Here is a 25,028-nt window from a genome sequence, read left to right on the forward strand (position 1 = left end):
TTATAAAAATTTTATTTGGTAAAAGATGCTTAAGTGGTTTTGTTCCATATACAGAGTGGTTGGTTAAATAGCACCAAATTTATCACTTCAATTTGTGCAGTTAATCGTATTGGAAGGTAAACATTATTCCTTTAGCCCTCTTTGCTGTTTTTCCCCCTTCTTCCTCCTCTTCTAGGTGTGGGGGGGTCTTTTTGACAACAGTCACAAATCCAGCGACCTAAGAAAGAAAAGTTGACATTAGTTAATATTTTTATTAACTTTAGAACCCATGACTAGTTTACAAGATGAGTAAATACTTTTATTTTTGCACTACCTGTGCTGGTAACATGCAAAATATAAACCAATGTCTAGAAGTTTATATTTCTTCCTTTAAATTTGAAGACAATGTAAGTACATAGAGTAATAATACTGAGCAGAAACAGGTGGTGGTATATACATTCCCACATACTCACTGTATCTCAAACTGGCCTGTGATCACATGACTGGGCTTCACAACAATTAAGGTCCAATACTACTGTAGGATGGTTTTGAGATAAGAATAAACACTACCCATACTTCACTTCTGACTCAAGCAAAATTGAGTGCATTAGATCAAAGCATTTTAATTTGTTGACTGACTGACTACTTTAGAGGAATATCAACTGCTTCTACTTATGTTCTACCTTTAATATGGCTCAGTTAGTGTAGATCCTAGTGTAAATCAATCACAGAACTTGAATGGAAGAGAGTTCAGCAGCAATGGAACAACTGTCAACTCTACTGCAGCTCACAACATTTTCAAGACTTGAGTATCGGTGTTACAGCAATGCTAGCACTGCAGAACTTACTAGGTGCGTGCATCAATACAGTAGCTGTATTTTGCAACATGGATTTAGTCTTACACAATCAGACTGACTACTCCGGTCAATGATCTAGTTCTTTAATTCTGATTCTACACTGCCTTACACCTTGTGCAGTCATTTACAAGGGAGCAAAATAAGTGAAAAATGCTACTAAATCAGTATCTTTTATATTAATGTAAAATAGGGATAAATGACTGCACATAGTGCAAAGCACCAGCTTTGTTTTAGTTTCAAAGCTAAGCATGTTACTGGGTTTATTTAGTTGAACATGCAAGTTGTGATGTAAAAAAAGGGATCAAGTGTATTTACACAGATGGAGTGGAGCACACACTTTTTTCTTCTACTTTAATAAAGCATTTGTACTGTTGTTAAAGCTTCTAAAACAATGCAAAGGTTATACTCTATCAATAGGGAGAAATGTAAAGTTTATACGTCCTTCATTTATGGACGGAGGTAGCTATTCAATATCTTGTGGGAATCTTGAAAAAGTGGGGTTCTGAGCCATAGCTCTACTTGAGTTTTGACAGGAACAGTTATAGTGTTGTAAAACGGTGAAGCTGCCAATCCTATACTCTGTACATTACTAAAATATACAGAATTTTTTTTAAAAACTCATTTCTGCTGTTTTGGATAATTCAATGAATGCCATCTTACACTGTAGATGCTACTTAATGTTTACAGTCAACTAATTCATACACCCCTATGGAAGTATAATCTTGTAACACAGTAGAAAATACCAGCCCTTAAAGACTAATTTCTGTTTCATTACCTGAAGGGATAGCACCAAGCCCCACACAAAAGGTATGATAACCTCGGTCACACACATCACAGAACATCATTTCTTCTTCATGGTGAGGCTGCCCACATATAATGCATGTTTTACACTCCATACACTGCCAAGGGTAGGTCTTAATCATAGCAACAAGCTCCATGGTCATATCAAGACAAGAAGGGTGGCCTAGATTAAAACCAATATTATTACTAGCACCTTTAGAAATGAAGTTGTAAAATAATTAGTATAACTTAATAGCTATTCTACAAAAATCAAGTTTAGCTCACCTAAGAGACTCAGTGCAGTGAATGTGTTCTAGTACATACTTAAGTACAATTAAGGAAATTTTAAAGAGAAAAAGTCAGTTTCTAGGAAGACTGAAATGTTTGTATGCAAATTTAGTATTATACAAAATATTTCCACTGAAAGTAGTAAGACGTGGCAATTAAAACTCCCAACATTCCAGTTAAAGTGTATATAGATACTTACCACTGTTGTCACATTGGGAGCAGTGTATAAGTGCTTCAGTCTTTCCTTTCTTGTTGGACTCCTTACCCTTCAGACAAATTCCACATATAGCATTTGGAGTGACCTTTGGCTGGAAGGGTAGAAGAGGGCTATAAATTCATCCCAGAAGAATTTATAATGGATTTAACAGGAAATTTGTTAAGGTATCTCCATTTTAACTTTTGTAAATTACTAATGAACTTTTTGTTATCATGTGATTGAAGTGAATCTTAAGACATAAGGTGATATTGACATAACGTGACATTGACAAACACTGGTTATTTTAAAATCTTAGGAAAGATGCATACAAATTTGATATTTAGAGCATGTGCAGTGAGCTATATGTAAATAATTTTACAAAAAATGAAACCAGAACAAAAGTGTATGCTAGATCCTCCTGCAAGCTTGTCAGCTAGCACTTCCCTTAATAGTGAATACAAATAATATACACTATATTGTAACTTTAAAGCTAAATCAAATTTGTTCAAATATAGAAGGAATAGGAGAATATGTTTATATGAATCTCCAAATTCACAAGCTTCCATGTACACGAGAGAACATAAATATCCTTTAAGAAATGCAAAATTACTTAACTCATCTGAATGGAAGCTTAAAATGAATACCATAAAATAAGATACAATTTAATACACTTAATTTGTATTGTTTAAGCTTCCAAAATGTCTAATAGACAAGTTAGTTGTGTTGCTTTAATCAGTTTTACTGTTCCTTTCTTCTATATCCAAAGTCATGATTGCTGTTGCTATAGAAAACACTACAATTCTACACTTACAACACTGCTAGGAGAAAGTGAACTGAGAAAGAAAGGAACTGAGTGTTCATAACATCTATTTAAGGCAAAGAAATCCCAGGTGCTTAAATTGGCTGTGCAGTTCCCAGTATTTGTGTAGTAATTTTATGACCAAACCCAAAAGATAAGCTAGCAGTAGCTTTGCTTAGAGGAAAAGAAAACATATAATTAAGGTATCAAATTGTTTATCAAAGGGCCACTCAAATAGCTTTAATGTCAGACTTCAACCTACTGCATCTTAATGAAGGTTTGGATTCAAATACAACACTTACTGATGTTAAATCCACTATTGCCAGAGATTTTTAAAAATCTGTCTCAGTGATATTTTAGTTCTGTTGTACAGAAGCAGCCATCTAGTCAATGGAGGAATTTTGAATTAAAAGCCTACTCCCTAAGGAACTGTGTGATTGCTGATAAATAGTCACAATGGGACTTGCTCCATTTAAAAAAAAACAAAAAACTTGCCAAATGAAAGAATAAAAGTGGTAGAGTATTTTCAACCTAAGATGGTATTAATAAAAATGGCAGTGAACATAAAACTATTAAAAAGAAAAAAGTATTCAATACTGCCCCTTTTAAAACAAAATGTTATTTACCAGCCAGCTCTTTTCTAACATTTAGCAAGATAATTAATGTCTTCAGCAATTCTTAATCTGTCAGAATTCATTGCCCTGCTTTGAAAATGTTTGAAGTTACTAAACCCCCTTTTATGGCTATAGTCTGCTTAACTTGTCTGGCCTGAGGAGATTTAAATAAAACAAAACCCATCGGATGTTTATATATAACTTCCTTTTCAAAAGATGACAGAGGCATTCATAAAGACTTTTTTTGCTTATTTATTTTAAAAAAGCATAGTCAAACCTGTTTTATACATAAATATAGTAAAACTGTAAAAGAAGTCTAACATTCACAAATGTCTCTACAAAATAAATATCATGGAAGTGAAAGCATACATAGAAAATTCTTACTGGTAACTATTCTATGTCTCCTACATATATACCTTGTATACCCTGCTCCTCCCAACAAAAGGATAGTGGCACATACTTAAACCTCAGTCTTGCTGTGTTTATTTACCCTCTTGTTGCTTAGTGCTACATTCTAAGAGTAAGGTTTTTGTTGTGTTCTTTTACTATAGCTAAGTAAAACAAACCTCTCTAAAATAGCAAGTGCCCTTCTCTAATCCAAATTCTATTTCAGCTATGAATTATTCATACTATACTGCCATAATATACAGCAGCAAACTCCCTCTCACTCCACTGAAACTAAAGTGAACTAACTTTCAGTTACTGTACCTGTGTTAGTGTATGTGTAGTTAATACTTTGATACATATAATTATAAAATTAGACACTGACTTATGTGTATTTATTAATACTTCCCTCTACTTCCACTCCACTAACTTGTGTTCACTAGAAACAGTGAAATAATCACAGCATATTAAAAACAGAGAGCCCCAAGGTATGGAAGCACTCTGGGTTTTTGTTTTTTTTTTAAAAAAAAAAAAAAAAGAAAAAAAGAAATTAAAAGAAAAAAAGAAAGAAAAAACTAACAACAAAACACAAGGCATTCACATTTCAAAGCAATTCAAGTTCTACCATCCTAAAGAAATTAAATGGCTTTTAGGGAACACTATGAAAATATCTGTCTATCCTGTATGGGAAATCATAATATCCCATCTGACCATTTTACATTTTGCTTTCCAAATCACCTTCATCTTATTCTGATGAAGGGTGAGGCAGAGGGACTCCTTTGTAACTAACTTCCATGCTGCTATGCTGCAGCTCAGAGTCTCAAATCAAGCATTGCAACCACTCAGACAAGCATGAGTTTTCTCTGAGGTCCTACTGCCTGTGGGCAAGGCATTTAATTTTCATATATAATGAACCCAAAGCAAAATGTTTTGGGGACCTTGTATCTCAACACATGGCAGATTTATTACGTGCAAAAACCTCCTGAACTCTGAGAACAGAACCCACACTACACTTTGTGATGTAACGAAATGTAAAACATGCTAACCATAATATATCAATTAAAAGGCTGACACTTAATAAAAATGGCTTCATACAAAATACACCAGTTTTCCTGCTTAAAAAAAGTAAATATGAGAATTCCATTGTATCATTTATACTGTACTGACTATAGCTATTCACTTATATATGTTGATGTTACAGCAATTATCCTTCAATTTTAATTAAATGTAACCTAAAGATTATCCTATAAAATGTGGACAAACTGAATAATACAGAGGAAAAATATTACCAACAAACCCAGAATTTAAAGGGACATTTAAGATTGGTTTATAGCCTTCAACTTAAAGTGCCTTCATATTTAGGCACGTTCTGGTGTATTAATAGCTGTTAAATCTTTTTATAGACCACTTCTAACAAGAATGTTCACATCTAATCAGTTTTAAGATATTTAATGTAATGGGGCATATTAAAAATGTTTTAAAATTCCCATTTTAAAAAATGCACAGCTGTGCCACCTCTGAGGTATCAACAGCCTGACGCATCACCTTTGAGTAATGCTAGGTACACTGAAGTTGTGAAGACATGCCATACAAATATTTTGGCACTGTAAGTTATCAAGTTAGATTGCACTAATTGCTTTGTTACTAACATAATTGGTAGTTTTAAACTAATGGGTAATAGCCATTTGGGTCCATTTTCAAAATGCAGTATTGCATTACATGTACAGCTCTACATTTAGGAGTTCAGAACCTTAGAAATGGTTCTGTTTCATTAGTTCTCTCTATGTATTCAAAAGGCCACTAGACAGAGCAGTCTAACCAAACAGACACTGTACTTTGTGGTCTTCATACCTAAATGAAGCTCCTTTTTCTGTCAGACCAGTCGCATATCATCTCTAATATAAAGTTAAACAAAGCTAACACTTTTTCAAGCTTCATCTTTGGATTTCATATTCTTGAAAATATTGGCATGAGTTTGGGTCTGTAATAAGCAATTCGCAAAGTTACATATATAAAAAGATATGTATATTACACAGTTCAAATATCCATAATTTGCATCTATCTTAAGCAACTCCTCAAAAGAGGAGAGATGGCTGAAGCTTGACAGTTGTTATAAACTGCAAAAAATATGTATTGTGCAATTATAGAATCTACAGAAACCTTTTCCAATCAACTGACGCTGTCCAATTCTTGTTGACGACTAACTTCTAAGTTTGATGTATAGCTTCTTTACCAACCAACAGTAAATTTAGATTGTTAGCAAACATTCCTGAATTATAAAATTCAAACCATTAACAGCCCTCAATTACCTTTGCTGCTGCAAGATTTCCCAAAACGTATGATCTTGACATCATAGAAAAAATTCTTGCTTTTTTTTTTTAAAACAGCATCTTTTGGCAAACACTCCCAATCACTATGTTTACACCCTTCCTTACTGTAGCATCTTTCCACACAATGGGCCTGATCCTGCTCCCACTGAAGTCAATGGCAAACTTACTGAATTCAATGGGACCAGGATTGGACCACATGTATTTTTGAAGGTGTACAATCAAGACCCCTTTCCTGTACAAAGTTCCATAGACTAAAGTTTAAATCATGCATATGAACTCCGATTTCTCTTGAAATATATTTAATCCTCATTTGACTAATGGGAAAGTGTTACATTATTAGTATTGATTATTCTATCCTGGGTTTGGTAATCACTGCTTTACAGATGTTAAAGTGCCTTATTATCGTAGCCAAATTTTAGCGTAAGAACATTCTGCCGACAGAAATTCCTTTTGTAACATGAATTAGATAAATTGTTATTCTCCATATCTGTCCTAAGTGGTTGGGTAGTGTTGCTTAAACTGTAGTTAGTTTTGCATTCCGCCCCAAAGGTGGCTGCACTTATTGGTAAGTGAAGTAAAACCTATAAATAGTCTAATACTTTGGGATCCTTCAGGATGAAAGGCCCTATTTAAGTGCATGTTATGACAATATATTCAGCCATATCGCTGCGCTTTACAGCACTGGTCTCATGGTCTGCTGCCATACTAACTACTACTAAGACAAAAACAGCGAATACTCAATGCCGGTTTTACACTGACAGGAAATTCTGACTGCTATTTTAAAGCAGTCAGGAAAATATAAAATTCTCTTTATAACAGCCATAATTTTTTTTGCTGTAATTGCCCAGAAATCAGTTATGACACAGAAACAGAAGCCACTCCATAGCCAGGGTAACAGAAAAGCCCCTAGTGAAATAAAGCCAAAAAAGGAAGGAAAGAAGCAAACAGTTGAGAGCACAACGGGAGAGCAGCTAGTGAAGTACAGCAAGCAGAACTTCCATATTTTTGAAAAACAAAGTTAAATATTTCAGGGAGAGAGGCTGGTCAGTAAAGAAGCGGAGTCAGGGGCTTTTTTCTTCTACCTTGTACCCAGGAACTGATTTGGACAGTACAGAACGTTTGGAACCATCTTTTCTTGGAGTAGCACTTTTGTCTCTTGGTTTTTGTCTTCCCTGAAAAGAATCCTCCTGGTTGTCATTGGCGCATTCACCTTCAGATACATTGCCAGACGAGTTGTCCTATAATAAAAACATAACTTTTTTTTGAGAAGGAAACTAGTCTTTTCTAAGCTCCAATGACAACAAGGGTTAGTAGCTTCCTATCTACAGGAGCACAGGTGAAATTTAAATATGGTATGGCCTGTTTTATTGTAACCTTTTATGCTTATATGTCTCACACAGAGGCTGGCATCACAGCACAAGGGTTCCAGTATTTTCCAGGGGATCATGATGCAAAACCAAGGGTGGAGCAGCATTTATCCTTTGTTCTAAATTGTTTTAATTTAAGACTTGTCAAAACTAAACTATCTATTTACCAATATGCTGGATGTTCAACATCTATCAAGTCTTTCACAGATACAGGCCAGAAAAGCAGATAAATTGCCCACCACATGTTTGAAATATGCTACCAAACTGCATGAAATGTAATAAGTGAACATTTTTCTGTCACCCTCATTTAATATTTTTACCAGGAACAACTTGATTATCATCTTTGGATCACAGCACAGGAATGTCAAAAGTGAAAGATACCCACAGCTACATAACAGAATTTATGCAGCAGGTGTTCAAGGAGATTTATGGGGAGGGGGAACCCTGAGGGTCAGAGTCAATAAGTATTGGGTGTCATTTTTTTTTTTTTTTTTAAGGGCAGCACAGGGTTAGGTTGGTTTTTTTTTGGGGGGGGGAAGAGGGGGAATGGAATGGAATGGGGCATTAATGGCCTTCAAGAGGTTCCCTCAAAAACAGCAGTAAGTATCCACCTCACTAACACTGAAGAGGGAATACCTTAGAATTCCTTCAACATGCAGGAAGGTAGGTAACATGAGGCAGCTGTAGCTGTTGGGAAATGAAAACCATTCTGCTGTTTTGGAAGTGGGAAAACAGAGAAGAGGCAAGGCAAGAATCAGCAAATCTCTCCCTCAGAGGTACTCAACACAACTAGCTGTTCCCAAAAATAGAAGTTTCACCCCACCCGCAACGCTCTGCCTCTCTCTGTGGGGGAAATTGGAGGGTGGGGGGAAGACGTCTGCTGGTCACAATCTATGTCCCATTAATAATTTAGCCACATGGGAGCTGAAGAGCTGATAGAACCACCGTCAAACCAGCTGCCTGGTCTGATTTTGTCTGCTCCTTCCAAATGCAGGCATGACCTCCCTGGCTTCTGCACTCCCATCTCCTGGATGGCCTTCTGAAGTACTGTGCATAGGGAGAGGATAGTGTCTGCTCAGCCCCAGTTCCTTCTCATATTTCCCTACTGGTGGAGAGGCACCAAGACCAGAAAAAGGAACTGAGTAGACATAGCCTGCAGTATTAAGGAAAGACTGATGCTTTTTTTTTTTTTTTTTGGAACAGAATAAGGAGCAGCAATACAGACATTTTGCGATGAATTTTTAATATTTGTGAAATTCTTAGGAGCTTACTCTAAAGACTCAAAGGGAAAAAACACATTAACAGCTACCTCTCCTTTTTCAGGCTACCAAGGCAGCCGTTTCATCCTGTTTTTTCTTTAGTTATAAAAGCTTTAATTGCAAATACTTAAACAAAATTAACATTTACATGGCTAAGTTCAATATTTTAGCTACTCCACATTTAAACATTTTCTAGTTGTTAGGCCATTATTTTATACGAGGCTCTCCTTATTGTGGTGTTGCAAATATCATGCTTCTGGAAGCTGGTTGCCACCAGTAATAGGCACAAACAACTTAAAGATATCTCTATTGCACTTTGCAATGTATGCAAGCTGAAACTGCTTTGAACATTAAGAACACTGTGATATTCAAAATGGACGTAGCTTTCCTTTAGCTTCCAATACATGATGGTTTAATGTTTGGATTAAACAAATGAGTATGACGTAGTTAATTTAGATAAAAGAAAGAAGGGAGAATTGTTAAAGCTCCACTGTAAAGAAAAAAACAGCCTCTCCCTTTTACTATTTTTACGATGTAGAATGATAGCCTCAAGCTATTTTTCTGTTTTAAAGGACTTTCCTGTTTCTATTTTACATTAGAAATATCAGGCTCGCACTTACTTCTCTTTAATGAAGGACTTTTAGAGGACTGGAGTAGTGAAATCACACAAATCTATGATCTGAATTGCAACTCTCCCTCCCCACAACTGTTAGCACCCTCTCCCTTCAACTCAGAGGAAAGAGTGGGGTGGAAAACTACAGTGTGGGTCACAGATCTATATAATCAGATTATTCCGCTTCTCCAAAGATTCTGCAGCAAAGAAGAAAGGGAGGGCCAGGGCCTGGGCCTGGTATATTCAGCATAAAACAGAAGCAGGAAAACAGTTTTAAAAGAAGTTAGATGCCAAATTTCATAAGTCAAAAAGAAGCATTCAAATGGTAAAACCAAAACTTTTTTTTTTTTTTTGCTTTTGCCTCACAGTTCTCCTTTAACCTAAACTCTACTGGACACAGATGTTAAAAATGCCAGTGAAGCAACTACTGAAACTGACCAAAGGGAAGGGGAAGAAAGAGAATCTCTTTTTTGTTAAAGATCACTTTTCAATTTATCTCACCGAATTGCCTTTGATTTTTCGTTTGTCATCACCTCGACCCTCTTCTGCATCATCCGAATCTCCATCACTGTCCAGTGCAGGCAGTTCCGGATCCAAAGGTGGTTCATAAAGGGCTGTGTTTAATGGCAAATAACGAAGTTCATCTGGAGAGTATCTAAAATCAAGAAATAATTGTTTACTACCATATACTTACACACACCCCATCAACAAAATATAAAAACACTTAATTGCCAATGAAAAATAAAAAAAGTCTGGATAAGCTCAAAGCCCATTTTTAATTGCATATACAGACACTCCCTGGGTTACGCAAACCCGATTTACGCAAATCCGCACTTACGGAAAAAGTTCCATAAGCTAGAAAGGTTTTTGGGGTTTTTTTTTGGCGTAAGTCGGGGAGCGTCTGTAACAATACCACAATTGTGTGCACATGCACAGTAATTATGTACACAATTCTGAAAATCTGGGTCACAAATGCATCTCCTCTCCTTGCTCATAAATGTTACTCCATGTTAAACAATATCTGGTTACATTTTAAAAAATACTTCAGCTACTCAGTCCAGTAAAAGGTGCATGTTCCCTCACACCTTATGGACGAAGGCTTGATCCAAAGCCCACTGAAAACAATGAAGTCTTTCCATTGATTTTAATGAGCTTTGGCTCAAGCTCAAAATCCTAGTGTCTGAGCAATCAACTAAATAGGTCTCCCAACTGTTTGAGACATTCATACAGAGACAAAGTATAGGAAATTATTCAACATCACATGGAGCTGCATGAAAAAGAACTTTCTAAGACTTCAATCCTGCAATGGAACCTGTTATTCAGGACCCCCTTTGCCATTGTACATTTCCATTGAAGTCAACAGGTATCTGCACAGCCAAAGAGATTATAGCTAGCAGATACTAACGCAGCATCAGGGCCTAGATGAGTACAGTAAAAGAAGTAGAACCAACAGTCTGCTAAATACCCAGAGATAAATTTAACATGTTTGTTGGTTCAAGATGCTTTATTCTAGCTGGTAGACTCAGGATAGGTTTAATTATTTTTAACTAGGGCTGTCAATTAATCGCAGTTAACTCAAGTGATTAATACAAAACAAATTAACTGGATTTAAAAAATTAGGCACGATTAATCACAGTTTTTTTAACAAGCGTCGTCAGCATGGAAGCATGTACTCTGAAATAGTGGTCGAAGCATGTACAAATGTTTAGCATATCTGGCTACACCAGTGCCATGCGAATGCTTGTTCTCACTTTCTGGTGACATTGTAAATAAAAAGTAGGCAGTATTATCTCCCGTAAATGTAAACAAACTTGTTTGTCTTAGCGATTAGCTGAACAAGAAGTAGGACTGAGTGACTTGTAGGCTCTAAAGTTTTACATTTTTTATTAAATAACTTTACTCAAAAACAAAACAATAAGTCTATATTTGTAGGTTACACTTTCACGATAAAGAGATTTCAATTCACCTCATACAAGTACTGTAATGCAAAATACTATTTCTTTTATCTTTTTACAGAGCAAATATTTGTAATAAAAATAATAGAAAGTGAGCACTGTACACTTTGTATTCTGTGTTGTAATTAAAATCAATATATTTGAAAATGTAGAAAACATCCAAAAATATTTAAATAAATGGTATTCTATTATTGTTTAACAATGCGGTTAAAACTGCCATTAATTGTGACTATTTTTTTTAAATCTCATGATTAATCTTTTTAATCATTTGACAACCCTATTTTTAATCAAAATTAATACAGAACAGCATCTTAATGGGGACTAATACATTAACTATATTTATATTTGTGTTGGAAGATGATTATGACAATTAATCTAAGAGATTGTTCCATGGATTATGCCAAACATTTCACACCCGCATATTCACCAAAGAGCAAACAATGCATACACTGAACCCTCCAGTAAGTCATGTTTACTATCCCCAAGAAGCTATTTATTTTATATTATATAAAATACCATATGGACACATGTATAAATATAAAACAAGTTTCATGATTATTAATTAGGTTCCAAAAGAAAGCAGTAAGGGCCACAGAATTATGTGGATTGTGTCAATTCTCAGATCTGAAATTTCAAAAATATGCCAATTATATTTAGTGCACATCTCATATGTTAATTATGAAATGTACTTCCTTTAAAAATGAGTGTGCTTGTTTCAGCAAAATGGGCAATTTTTTTAACGCACGTGAAATCTGTGGCACAGGATTAATACGCCACAGAATATCAAACATTTTAATGAAGTTATAATCCTTCAGATATTGACTCAATTTCTAATATTTTAAGTGTTTTTTCATTGGGAACATACAATGCATGGTGCAGGTATACAACCTCCATACTCCTAACAACTAAATACCTGAGAAGGCTGCTGTGCATTAGTTATTCCACTTAAATGATCTTTACTTTCAGTCAGCATTAGGAAAGATGAATGGAAAGTACTGGTGCATTAGGTGAGGCCATAACCTTTTTTGGTAAAACCACACCCTTTTGGAAATCATTTTGCACTTATATAGCAACTCTGACCTGAGGATATCAAAGCACTTTACCAAGGTGACCACTATTCCTGTTTTACCAATAGTGAAACTGAGGCCTACTGTGAATAAGTGACTTGCCTATGGTCACACTGCAATCCAGCGGCAATCAGGAATAAAATCTTGGCTCCCAGTTATCTGTTCTAATAACCAAATCAAGCTGCATCTCCATTTGCTTCACTCTGGAGGTGATGCACATTGAGTCAAGCCTTACATATAACATGGAAGTTTCAGGAGAAAACATTTCCATGATAATCTTGGGCAATACAACATATTAATGCTATGTGCCACAGGCCAGAGGTTTTAAAAGCTTATACACACAGTGAAGCATAGGCATTTTGGGAGGGAGAAGGGTCCGTTTACCAAAACTTTCCCTCCTCTCTCACACATCCAATTTCACCTAAATTCTTAGGCCATGCAAAAATCAATCAAAATTAGCTGTTAGCAGTGATCAGTCTTAGAAAAACCGCCTCCTAAAACTGTTTCTCTGCATTCATGCAAAATTGCTGCATAGAAAGCATTTGACCACGAGCCTGCAATACAAAATTTAGACATACCACAAATACTCTCGACAGTCTCTGTAGAGCCCTAGTACTGAATGGACACAGAGAGTGAACTACTCCCCTGTTGCATGTCAAATTGGTCCCTCTAGAACAGTGGTGGGCAACCTGCGGCCCGTCACAGTAATCCACTGGTGGGCTGCGAGACAGTTTGTTTATATTGGCCGTTCGCAGGCACGGCCGCCCGCAGCCCCCAGTGGCCGCAGTTTGCCGTTCCCAGCCAATGGGAGCTGCAGGAAGTGGCGAACAGCACGTCCCTGTGGCCCACGCCGCTTCCCACAGCTCCCATTGGCCAGGAACGGCGAACCGCAACCACTGGGAGCTGCGGACGGCCGTGCCTGCGGACAGCCAACGTAAACAAACTGTCTCGCAGCCCACCAGCGGATTACGCTGATGGGCCGCGTGCAGCCCGCGAGCTGCAGGTTGCCCATCACTGCTCTAGAACAAGGCTAAGGCACGCTGACAGAGCAGTGTGGAGAAGCTTGCACTGCTGCTGCCACTGCCAAACTTGTTGAGTGGAGAATGCACTTCAGTCTTTTGGTCAGTCAGACTCATATCTCACGGACACAAAATTCACTCACAATTATTTTGTAAGTATATCACTACTACTCTTCCCAGTTAGTTTCCTGGGATATACAAGCAAGTAGATGTAATATAGACAGCAACTATGATATCTTTTTAAGTACCTTTTGTAGTACTCCTGGAACTGGCCTGGTATGAGAGCCACTGGATAAGGACTAACCTTTGTTCTCTCTGTAGGTAATATTTTGTATTTTCCTTGAGGCACCTGGATAATCTGTATTGTTTAATACAAAACAAAAATCTCATTTTCCACACAAGCAAATTTTTTTTTTTTTTTTTTTAATTCATTTGTCTTTCCCACATTTTTGAACTCAGCCTTTATTATGCTGGAACAGTTACCTGATTTTTCCCAGATTCACTCCAGCACTTAAGGGCGTATATTATATACAGCATACTTTATAGTTCTACTGTCAAAATAATATTCTATAAAAATCTAAATAATAAATGTCTATTTAACTAGGGCTGTCAATTAATCACAGTTAACTAACGTGATTAACTCAAAAAAGTTAATCGTGATACTGTTAAACAATAGAATAACAACTGAAATGTATTAAATATTTTGGATGTTTTTCTACATGTTCAAATATATTGATTTCTATTACAACATAGAATACAAAGTGTACAGTGATCACTTTATATTATTTTTTATTACAAATATTTGCACTGTAAAAATCATAAACAAAAGAAATAGTATTTTTCTATTAACCTCAGACAAGTACTGTAGTGCAATCTCTTTATACTGAAAGTGTAACTTACAAATGCAGATTTTTTTTTTTGTTACCTAACTGCACTCAAAAACAAAACAATGTAAAAATTTAGAGCCTACAAGTTCACTCAGTTCTACTTCTTGTTCAGCCAATCGTTAAGACAAACAAGTTTGTTTACATTTACAGGAGATGCTGCTGCCTGCTTCTTATTTACAATATCACCTGAAAGTGAGAACAGGTGTTCGCATGGCACTTTTGTAGCCGGCGTTGCAAGGTATTTACATGCCAGATATGCTAAACATTCGTATGCCCCTTCATGCTTCGGCCACCATTCCAGAGGATATGCTTCCATGCTGATGATGCTCGTTAAAAAATAATGTGTTAATTAAATTTGTGACTGAACTCCTTGGGGGAGAATTGTATGTCTTTGGTTCTGTTTTACCCGCATTCTGCCATATATTTCATGTTACAGCAGTCTCATATGATGACCCAGCACATGTTAAAATGAACAACACTTTCACAGCAGATTTGATAAAACGCAAAAAAGATACCAATGTGAGATTTCTAAAAATAGCTACAGCACTCGACCCAAGGTTTAAGAATCAGAAGTGCCTTCCAAAATCTGAGAGGGACATGGTATGGAACAATCTTTCAGAAGTCTTAAAAAAGCAACACTCAGATGTGGAAACTATAGAACCCAAACCACCAAAAAAGAAAATCAACCTTCTGCTGGTGGCATCTGACTCAGATGATGAAAATGAACATGCATCGGTTCGCTCGGCTTTGGATCATTATCGAGCAGAACCCATCATCAGCATGGACGCATCTCCTATGGAATGGTGGTTGAAGCATGAAGGGACATATGAATCTTTAGTGTATCTGGCACATAAATATCTTGTGATGCCGGCTATAACAGTGCCATGTGAATGCCTGTTCTCACTTTCAGGTGACATTGTAGAGAAAAGCGGGCAGCATTATCTCATGTAAATTGTAACCAAATTTGGTTGTCTGAGCGGACTTGTAGGCTCTAAAGTTTTACATTGTTTTATTTTTGAATGCAGTTATTTTTTATACATAATTCTACATTTGTACGTTCAACTTTCATGATAAAGAGATTGCACTACACTACTTGTATGAGGTGAATTGAAAAATACTATTTTTGTTTTTTACAGTGCAAATATTTGTAATAAAAAATAAATATAAAGTGAGCACTATATGCTTTGTATTCTGTGTTGTAATTGAAATCAATATATTTGAAAATGTAGAAAACATCCAAAAATATTTAAATAAATGGTATTCTATTGTTGTTTAATAGCACGATTCATTTTTTTTAATCGCTTGACAGCCCTATATTTAACACAATGGACACCTAATCTCCTTTATGGCACTATGACTCTGTAATAAGATAGAAAAATAAAAAATACACCCTTTTATTACATTTACATTACCATACAAGCTGCTAAATAAAGTAAAACATAAAATTAGTTTTCATATTGAGCATCTTTAAAATGAAATTTTACCAGAGCAGCATAATAGTAGAGAGTAGTAAGAACAAGGAACTCTAACTTTGAAAGCAGACTTTTGTGTACAAAAGCATCAGGTATGATGAGCATATACAAAATAGAAGCTCATAAGAACAGCCATAAAAGATCAGATCAATGGTCCAGTATCCTGTCCCTGACGGGGGCCAATATCAGAAAAGTCTAAAACCTTCAAATGGACTATTATGCAATAATTTATCTATGGGGAAAGCTTCTGCTTAACTGGTCTCTGGCAAGTAGTGCTTGGCTTAAATTCTGAAGCAAGACTGATACATACTTTTATCCTTTCAGTTGAACTATATAAAATATTTTTATTCATAAATGTCTAAACCTTTCTAGAATACTACTAAAATTTTTGCATCAAGAAGAATTTATAGAATTTACTATCACAAGCTAACTTTTTGACAATCAGTAATTATCAATTTTAAATGTCTTGCCTTTTAATTTCATTAGGTGTCCCCTTATTCTTGTGTTATGAGAAATGGTAATAGGAGCATCCAAATGATGTGACCTCCTTTATGCTATTTTATATACTACTACCACAACACTTATTTGTCTCATGTCTAAACTAGGTAGTGCTAATAGTGCTTCCTCACGTGGAAGTCTTTCCAGCTTGAAAAATCAATTAATTAAAAAAACTAAAGTGGAAAGCTCTATTGTATTTGGTAAAATAACTTTTAAAAATGTATATATTCAAATCTATTTATTTCTAACCCAAATTAATTCTAATCCAATATTATGATAAAAATGGTTACAACAATATGTTTTCAGAAAAAGCACCAAAAAGACTGATATCTTTACTATAACAAACAAGGAGCTACTTATCATTGTCAAGCAATAAATTTAAGTCAACCTACATGTGTCTGTAAATCAAAATAGGCTCTTCTTTCTTCCATTCGTTCCCGGTTTAAATTGCTGTTAAACTCTGCAGCTTTCTTGGCAGCTTTCTTAATATATTCTGGAACTTTACTAGCTTCTACTTTTTGTGTGTTCTGCTGTTGCATTTGCTGAAATAAAAATAATTGTATTAATTTACAAGACAAATTTGAAAAATCAGATATTGCAAAAGGAACTTAATCCACATGCCCAGTATGTTCTAGATCTGGTTCATTAAAGTCTGAGGGGTTACTTACAGAGTACTCTTTATAATGATCTGTTATTCGCTGGCGTTCTTTTTCTTGCAGTATTACAGAATACTCAGCGTGTTTGGCAGGATATTCTTTAATCATCAAATCAATCACTTCATCACTGCGTAAGGCTGTTAGACCTAGATTAGATAAAAAAACACTAATAATGCTACATTGCAAAACAAATTGTAAGTCATTTACCATTTTGACCCATAGTCTACTGTAAAGTTTGCCATTAAAGCAGACAGCCTAACATAAACAATACCTTTCACTGAACATAGAAATTATGCTGCAACGACACTCTTTTTAAAAAATTCTAAAACAACCCCCCCCTCCATTTTCAAAACATTTTTGGGGGGTTTGCTGTGTGATTCTCATTGAATTTAATGGAAGATGTACGTCTAAAGCCTCATGTTTTGCTTTAAAAAAAAAAAAAGATTAGGGAAAGTCAGCAGCCCAAAATATTATGCAGCTGATATTCTGTTTATAGATTCTGTCATATGTCAAATAAACCACTGACAAATCAAAAGATACAGAATACAGGAAAGCAATGAAAGTGATTTTATAAAACAGTCAACTTCCTGTATCAAATGAGAGTGCAGAGTTACATAGATTTGTGATATCAAAGAGAATAGAACTGAGATAGGCATTAATCAATCAGTATGTCAATCCAAGCTAATGTTTATTATAAGTGAAAGAAGAAAATATTAAGATTTTCATTCTGATATGAATATACTGAAGTACTTTAATCTAATTCACTTGACCTTGAACCTGCAAGCTGATCAACATAGGCAGACCTTTAGAGCTGCACAAAGCCCCATCTAAGCCAATGGGTCTTCATGCCGACACAGAGGTTCTCTTGATCAGCTTGGAAAAGCAGGGCCTACGTTAATAAAATATCCTCTTTAGCAAATGAAGTCATTAGAACTGGTAAAAATAACAAAGATCTAATAGTCTGTTGAAGACCTTAGACTCAAAAAGTTACACATTCTTAACTTTACATTACATTTTAAAAGGTAAAATAAATAACCTTATTGCAATCAAAACCAATTTAAATGTCTAGTCAAGAATTACTTGATGCTATCATTTTAAGGCAGGAATCAAATATTTTAGCCTAATCCAACTGCATCAGAAAGCTGAAAATTCATTTTGTTTTCTTACCTAAAGTACACTGAGTCTCTGTGATGACATTTAGTTCTCTGAGGTAGAGTTTTTCCTTGTGAGACAGATCTCGTCTCTCTAAATCTCCAAGAAAAGACAAAACAGCAGTAAAACCGTGTAGTGTTATACATTTCCAAATCCATCATAAAAGAAGTTCCAACTAGGCCAAAAACTAGTTTACAACTTCTTTTCCACATGATGAAAAAGGAAGTCTGTACAATAAAATGTCTATTTTTAGTTAATATTTAGTTTAGCGGTAGTACAATCCAGGGATGATAATAGAAAGTCTGAAAAAAATTACATTAATAAAATGTAATCTAAGGGGATATTAGTTTAACAGACACAAAATTATTCCAAACAAAAGTATTACACCACTATAGAAAAAGATGTTAATGTTTCTTTTATAAATAGTTTAAAACATTAGATTTTCCCCAAGAAATTGCATTAAAATGACACTGACAAATAGTAAAGGCAGAAAGTAAGTTTTTGAAAAGTGTTTTACAAATTCTAATGTAAGGATTATAGTAGTTAATGATGGAGAAGACAGACTGTCATCAATTCTCACATAAGTGAAGCAGAGATCCCCCTGAGTATTCTGATATTTTCCCTCCACATGGAAATAATGTAGTGCACCATTTTGCAAGAACTGGAAACTGAAACTGACCAACCTAGTTCACTATCCAAGCTGAGCAAAATTCAGAAAGTTCCCAATAATAACAAACACTCAAAAATAAATTAAGGCCAAGATTAACAAAAGTCACTTAAGCATCCCATCCTCTGAAAAGCAGGCTCCTTTACATAATTTCAAGATAGGCACCCAAAAATCACTAGTCACTTTTGAAATCTCAGCCCACATTTTCAGCTAATTATTAGTAACAAAGATAGAAAAATCGGTAAGCTTGATTTTTATCTTGACTGTATCCTCTTAACTGAAAGATCTATGTTATATTCCAAAAGATGAGAGTTGCCAGTTTGTACACATTTGAATCGACAGATTTTTATACACACGCTTTTTCAACCTGGATACCTGGATATTTTCGTTTAAATGAGGTCACACCCAAGTATTCACTGACTTGCTCCTGAAGCATATAGTATTCTCCCGTTTCATCAGGTGGCCATTTGTATTCTATCAAATTTTCAGCAGGAAAGTAGCTAAAGCTAAACACAAAAACAACAGGCTTGAAATAATAATAGTACATTTTGCTAAAAAAATATACATTGCGTAAAAAAAGTTACAATACTCAAAGTAATCGTTAACAATGCCATGCTTCTAGAACTTGATCTAATTCCCATTTAAGTCAACACAACACTCCTGTAGAAAGTTGGTTCAGCCCCTTAGAATATATCCTCCTATCCCATCTCAAAATTACACACATTCAATGTGTTTCATTTTACTAGTGTTTCACTAAACTAGTATTTATCAATGAATCACTGGACATGAAATCAAGGACTGTGTAATCCTTGACAAGGTAAGAATAAGAAAACAGGCATTCATACTGAAAGATAGATATTTAAAAAGCCATAAAATTATAAAATGCAAAAAGTCAAATGTACAAGTAAAGTCAGTCCTCAGGATAACCGAAGCACACTTTGGCATAATTTGCATTAAATAAACACGCCTTTACACTACATTAAAAGCAATGTTGAAGCAAGGAAGTTGCTCACATGCCACTTTAATTCACCGTGCCTCAGCACTGCAGAGGTCAGAGAAATGCATGAGCAACATATAAGCAAAGAAAGAAGAGCCAATGTTAAAACTTATGGAAAAACACAACAAAATAGTGTTTAAAAAATATAAAACCTCAGTAAAGTGATATTACCCAAGATCTTGACTAGAAGTTTCACAACTTCGAGAACTGTCCCCCGAGCCCATACGTCGTCTTTTTGATGGCTGGCTGCTATCATTTGAATTTTCTTCTGTGTCATCCTGAAATAAACACAGAGAGCAAGCATTAAAAATAAAGCCAAGAAGTCCTGCATGTACTTAATGTATTAGGATATCACAATGTAAAGCCTCACCAAGATGTATTAAACTATTTTGGGATTGTGAAAGGTGGCTGAGACTAGAATGAACTTGCTCCCTAGAAGTACTGCGCTATTTCAAAAGGGTTCTCTGAGCCAAATCATGGGCTGGCTTGTACAGTTCCTTACTCCCTTGTGCTGGCTACTCATCATGCTTAGCAGCACAGAAGGGGAACCAGGTTCTGCAGAGGCACTATGTTTCCCCCACTGTCACACAGATGGGCAGGAAGGGGTGGGAAGTGGGCAGATCTTTGCCTCTGCCCACCAGCACCAACATGCCTACAGATGTAACTGTGTCTGCACATTATCTGCTAAAGATCTGGGACAGTTTACTCAATCCCTGGAGCGGTGAAGAAACTTGGAGCACGACTGTGACTCTCAAAGTTATTGTATCCCTCCTGGGCTGCTCCAAGAGCAGTGCAACAACACATTACCCTTTGCTATTACTGATACTTACAAATCAAGGATCGTATCATCAATGGCAAAGAGGATTTACATGAACAGAGTTAAAGTAATAGAAAAATATATTTTCTCAGATGTGAGTATAAAAGAAGCTGTGTCTAGTTTACATAAAGCTTTGAACATAGTACTACAAAAGAGCTGCTTTTCATGAAGAAGAAAGAAAGATGTAGGGAGAAAAACTGATGCAGTAGAGTTGAAATATAGGGAGGGCAGAAGTCATCTTCAAAATGAGTTGTTACAAAAGTGAAGTTACTCTATCAGTGGTGCCTTTCCCCAGTCAGATTTAAAGAGACCTATGGCAAGAGAAAAGATGACATTTAGAATATGTGTTGTGATGAGATTTGCTCATACTTGAGGGTCATGCCCTAAAATGGGGGAGGACGAAAAAATATACAATTTTAAGGTGTTACCAAAGTGAAGGACCAATGAAACCAATTGGTCTTATTGTTGGGATATCCACTAAATAAGTCAACTATATCTAAAAGATGAAGATTATTATAATATTAATTGATTGAAATCCTGTATAGTTATAGTTTGTTATTCAGCCTGTAAACAAATGTAGGAACCACTGAATATCAGCCATATACCATCTTAGTAGCTGCAACTCTGTGTCACATTACAAATCATTGGAAGAAAACAAAAGGCTTCATCTTGTTTAATAACATTTGTGAAATATTGCTGATGGAAGAACTAACCGGTCAAAAACAGTCAAGCCCACAGTTACACTTAGTATTTGTTTATTAATTAATGACAGGTACAATTATTAGGCCTTGTTTACTGAATGTCTTTCCACTTATATTGATATATTCATCTCAAATATAACACTTGAAACATGGATTTAAGAGACAACAGTGATCAACTAATTTTCCCTACTTTAGCTACATAATACTTGTAAGATCAATTCAATCAAAAGATTAGAAAAAACATGTCTGTCTTCCTCTCTGTTTTTGTTTTACTTTGTATATTTGACAACTCTTTATGTCTAGTCTTTTTCCCCTTTTGCTTGTGTGGGTCTTCACATATCAAAAAAGAAGAGAAAAAAAATTAAATTAGGAAAAAAATTAGTAAAAAGTTTGAAGCAGGTGCAACTAGATCAATTTTAAAAACTTTTTTTTTTTAAATTGACTGTCTCAAGCTGATGGAGTCCTTTTAAAAGAGGTGGTTTTCATGAAAAGAAACATAGGGAAGTAGAAAAAGAAACTTGTGAGAGCATCAGATCTTATGGTTTTATTACAAAAACTATTTCTATGGAAAAATAATATTCATTGATCAAAATCCTGTTTTGTTTGTTATTCAGCCTGTAAATGTCGGTAGGAACCACCGAGTATCAGCCATGTAGCTTCAGCACTAAAATAAATTGCAATGAAGGAGAGCACAGAGGTAATGAGTCACCTAATATTAAATACTAGGAGCACAGACATAATACTCTGACAATTTCTGTAACTGTGCTGAACATTGTTTTATCCCATCTCCACCACAACCACACCATTTTCAACAATAGTTGAGAATGTGGCAGGGGACCCCAACACTGACAACTGATGTCTATCCAGTTTCTCTGTTTAGATACATGCTTTCTAATGCTAGATTTGGCATTGCCCCAAAAGTGGCTGCTGAGCACCCTGAGAGTAGTAAAGGAGAAAGAGTTATTTACTCACCTCTCCATTTTCATTATTTTTAATCCCAAAATGATTTCAGGAGTTGCTATCTCAGAAACTTCTAGTTAGAAACTAAGGCTTTGTCTACACTAGCACTTTTGTCAGCAAAACTTTTGTCGGTCAGGGCTGTGAAAACACACCTCCCTGACTGACAGAAGTTTCACCGAGAAAAGCACTGGTGTGGGCAGCTCGTTGAGGGTGGTTTAATTATGTCGGCAGGAGAGCTCTCTCCTGCCGGCAGAGCAGCTACATAGGACACCTTACAGCGGAGCAGCTGCAGCAGTACAGCTGTGCCACTATAAGGTCCATACTGCAGACATCGCCTAAGAGATAAAAGGATGTGGTGTGATGCATAGGACATGGCTCTGGACTGACAGTGAATAGATCTGGGTTTCAGCCAAACATAAGGTCATACTGATCGGACAGGGGACTCTATCATGGGAAGCAATGATTCTGAAAAAAAGAGGTTCATGGTGGGTAATAGCTGAACATGAGCTCACAGTGCGACGGTGTAGCTAAAAGAACTAAATTGGAGAGGAGTCAAAGAAGGGCCATGAGAATGATTTAAAGATTGGAAAACATGCCTCCACAGTGAGAGACTCGAGAGGCTCAATCTATTTAGTTTATCATCAAAAAGATTAAGAGGTTATTTGATGACTGTCTACAAGTACGGGGAACAGAAATTTGATTATTAAGAATTTTTCAATCTAGCAGACAAAGGTGTATCAAATTCAGACTAGAAATGAAGTGCAAAATTAAAAGCAGGAAATGAGCCATCACCAGAAACTTTTATATCGAACGTTGCCCCTTTTCAGCCTGAGCAGCTAGTCAAAGTTTGGGACCCTGGAGGTGTTCCAAATGAGAGTAGAAATTAGTGATAGGTATTTTTCAATGCAGTTTTGTTTATTTCTAAAGAATGTACAAAAATCCTGTCTCTCTGAATGAAGAAATCAAAAAGGAGGGAACAGCTTCTTTTGCTCACTGCACCAAGTGCACTCTTTTCATCCTGCACCTCAACCCAAAAACCTGTCCCCAGTTTCTTCAGGTCAGCCACCATGCTTTCAGCTGCTCTTTCAGGCTCTCTGTCTTTTCCAGTTTTTCCCATCTGTTCTGCCTCCCCTCCACACACACACACTCCTCCCCAAAAGCAATACTCAGCAAAAGCTCTAAGGCACATGCACACACTCCTTTTCTCTTATTTGGGGGTATATGCTTACAGTTATGTTAACTGAAGGGTGAATTTACACTTATCAATCTCAATGGGGTTTTAAACTCAACCCAAAACAAATTTTCATCCAGCTCATAACACAGGATTTTTTCCAGAGGAGATGGTCTAGTTCAACAACAGCTATTAGACTTGAAAAGGGAATTCATTCGCCAAAAGCCTATGACCTAGGTTACACAGGAGACCAAATGATACCAGATGATCAAAATGGTCCTTTCTGGGCTTAAAATATACGAATCTACTCTCAGCTCTGCCATGCACATCCTGTGTGACTATAAGTCACTTATATTCTATGTACCTTTGGGCACGTCTTCACTACCCGCCAGATCGGCGGGTAGCAATCGATCTATTGGGGATCGACTTATCGCGTCTAGTGAAGACGTGATAAAATCGATCCCCGATGGCTCTGCCGTCGACTCCGGAAATCCACCGCGGCAAGAGGCGGAAGCGGAGTCGACGGCGGCGCGGCAGCGGTCGACTCGCCGCCGTCCTCACAGCCAGGTAAGTCGACCTAAAATACGCAACTTCAGCTACGCTATTCACATAGCTGAAGTTGCGTATCTTAGGTCGACCCCCCCCAGTAGTGTAGACCTAGCCTTTGTTTCCCCATCTATATAAATGAGATAATACTTAACCTCCTGTGTATTGATTAAAGGTGCTATGTATTAAGAATATCAATCCTTTAGACCATTTGCAAACTTGAGTTTTCCAAGATACTTTCAGACAGCATTTGCTAAAGTCACCCCTGAATTTGAGGGAAGGGGAGAAGCAGGAAACAAATGCTGGAAACACTGGAAAGCCCAGACCCTTTGCAGAGATATTAGTCTGGCCCACGGGTGCCGTTTTCGGCCTGCTGCAGGACTGTACAGGGCCAGTCCCAAATCTTGGACCTGGGCAACTTTCGGGCCTGGACCCCAACACTGGATGAGACCCAGGAGCTCTATCCGTGCTTGGCCCCTCTGGCGAGAAGGCCGAGGAGCTGTAGCCCGTTCACTTGAAGAGGCATCCAGGGCTCTGTATCCCAGCACCTGCTGAGCTCAGCGCCCGGTGCAGAGGGCTCTGAGGCCCGGCCCGTGGACTGGGGGACGGGCCGGGTCTGGGGGCGCGGAGAGGGACCAAGGGCACAGGCTGGGCGGGGAGGTGGCAGAGCTGCAGCCGGTTCTCCCCCAGGGGCTGGCTGCCCGCCCCGCATAACACCGGGAGGAGGAGGAGGGGGTCAGAGCTGACTCTCCCCCCCCCCCCCCACACACACACGCTGCGGGTCTCCCTCTCCCCCGGGTCGCCCCCCTCTGCCCCCGCTTCCCCCTGGCCGCCGCCGCCGCTCCCCCTGGGGCTCCCTGCGAAAGTCCCGCTGAGCCGCGGCGAGGGGGGATTCCCAGCTCGGCCTTTCTCACCTTCAGGGACTGGGCCCCGGGCGTGGCCGGGTCGCTGTCACAGACCCGCGGGGACAGAACCGCCGCCATGGCCGCCGCCCGCT

The 25,028-nt window shown here is 37.1% G+C and overlaps 1 protein-coding gene across 2 annotated transcripts; it reads right to left on the reverse strand.

The window, feature by feature from the left end:
* Window positions 1-25,028, reverse strand: PHF10 (PHD finger protein 10). 2 transcript variants are annotated; one of them, XM_065401001.1, is made up of 12 exons: window positions 24,946-25,028; window positions 20,008-20,114; window positions 19,215-19,345; window positions 18,188-18,265; window positions 17,033-17,166; window positions 16,757-16,906; window positions 13,756-13,865; window positions 9,968-10,121; window positions 7,310-7,465; window positions 2,104-2,212; window positions 1,612-1,800; window positions 1-217 (listed from the first exon to the last, which is right to left on the reverse strand). In XM_065401001.1, the coding sequence occupies exons 1-12, from the start codon at window positions 25,012-25,014 to the stop codon at window positions 132-134; spliced, it is 1,473 nt and encodes a 490-aa protein (XP_065257073.1). In that variant the 5' UTR covers window positions 25,015-25,028; the 3' UTR covers window positions 1-131. The 2 variants fall into 2 exon arrangements, with proteins under 2 accessions (XP_065257073.1, XP_065257072.1); XM_065401000.1 differs by having other exon boundaries at window positions 18,188-18,271.

Source organism: Emys orbicularis, chromosome 3 (genome assembly GCF_028017835.1).
Source record: "Emys orbicularis isolate rEmyOrb1 chromosome 3, rEmyOrb1.hap1, whole genome shotgun sequence".
NCBI classification, from domain to species: Eukaryota; Metazoa; Chordata; order Testudines; family Emydidae; genus Emys; species Emys orbicularis.

Bases quoted from the DNA above. Each gene is read 5' to 3' on its own strand.
- PHF10 (XM_065401000.1), bottom strand. From the start codon at position 25,014: ATGGCGGCGGTTCTGTCCCCGCGGGTCTGTGACAGCGACCCGGCCACG. The intron at 19,346-20,007 runs GTAATATCACTT...TTTTGTGTTTAG, and splicing joins ACTTCTAGTCAAGATCTTGG to CTTTAGCTACTTTCCTGCTG. The intron at 17,167-18,187 runs GTAAGAAAACAA...TATCTAATCTAG, and splicing joins AGAGACTCAGTGTACTTTAG to GTCTAACAGCCTTACGCAGT.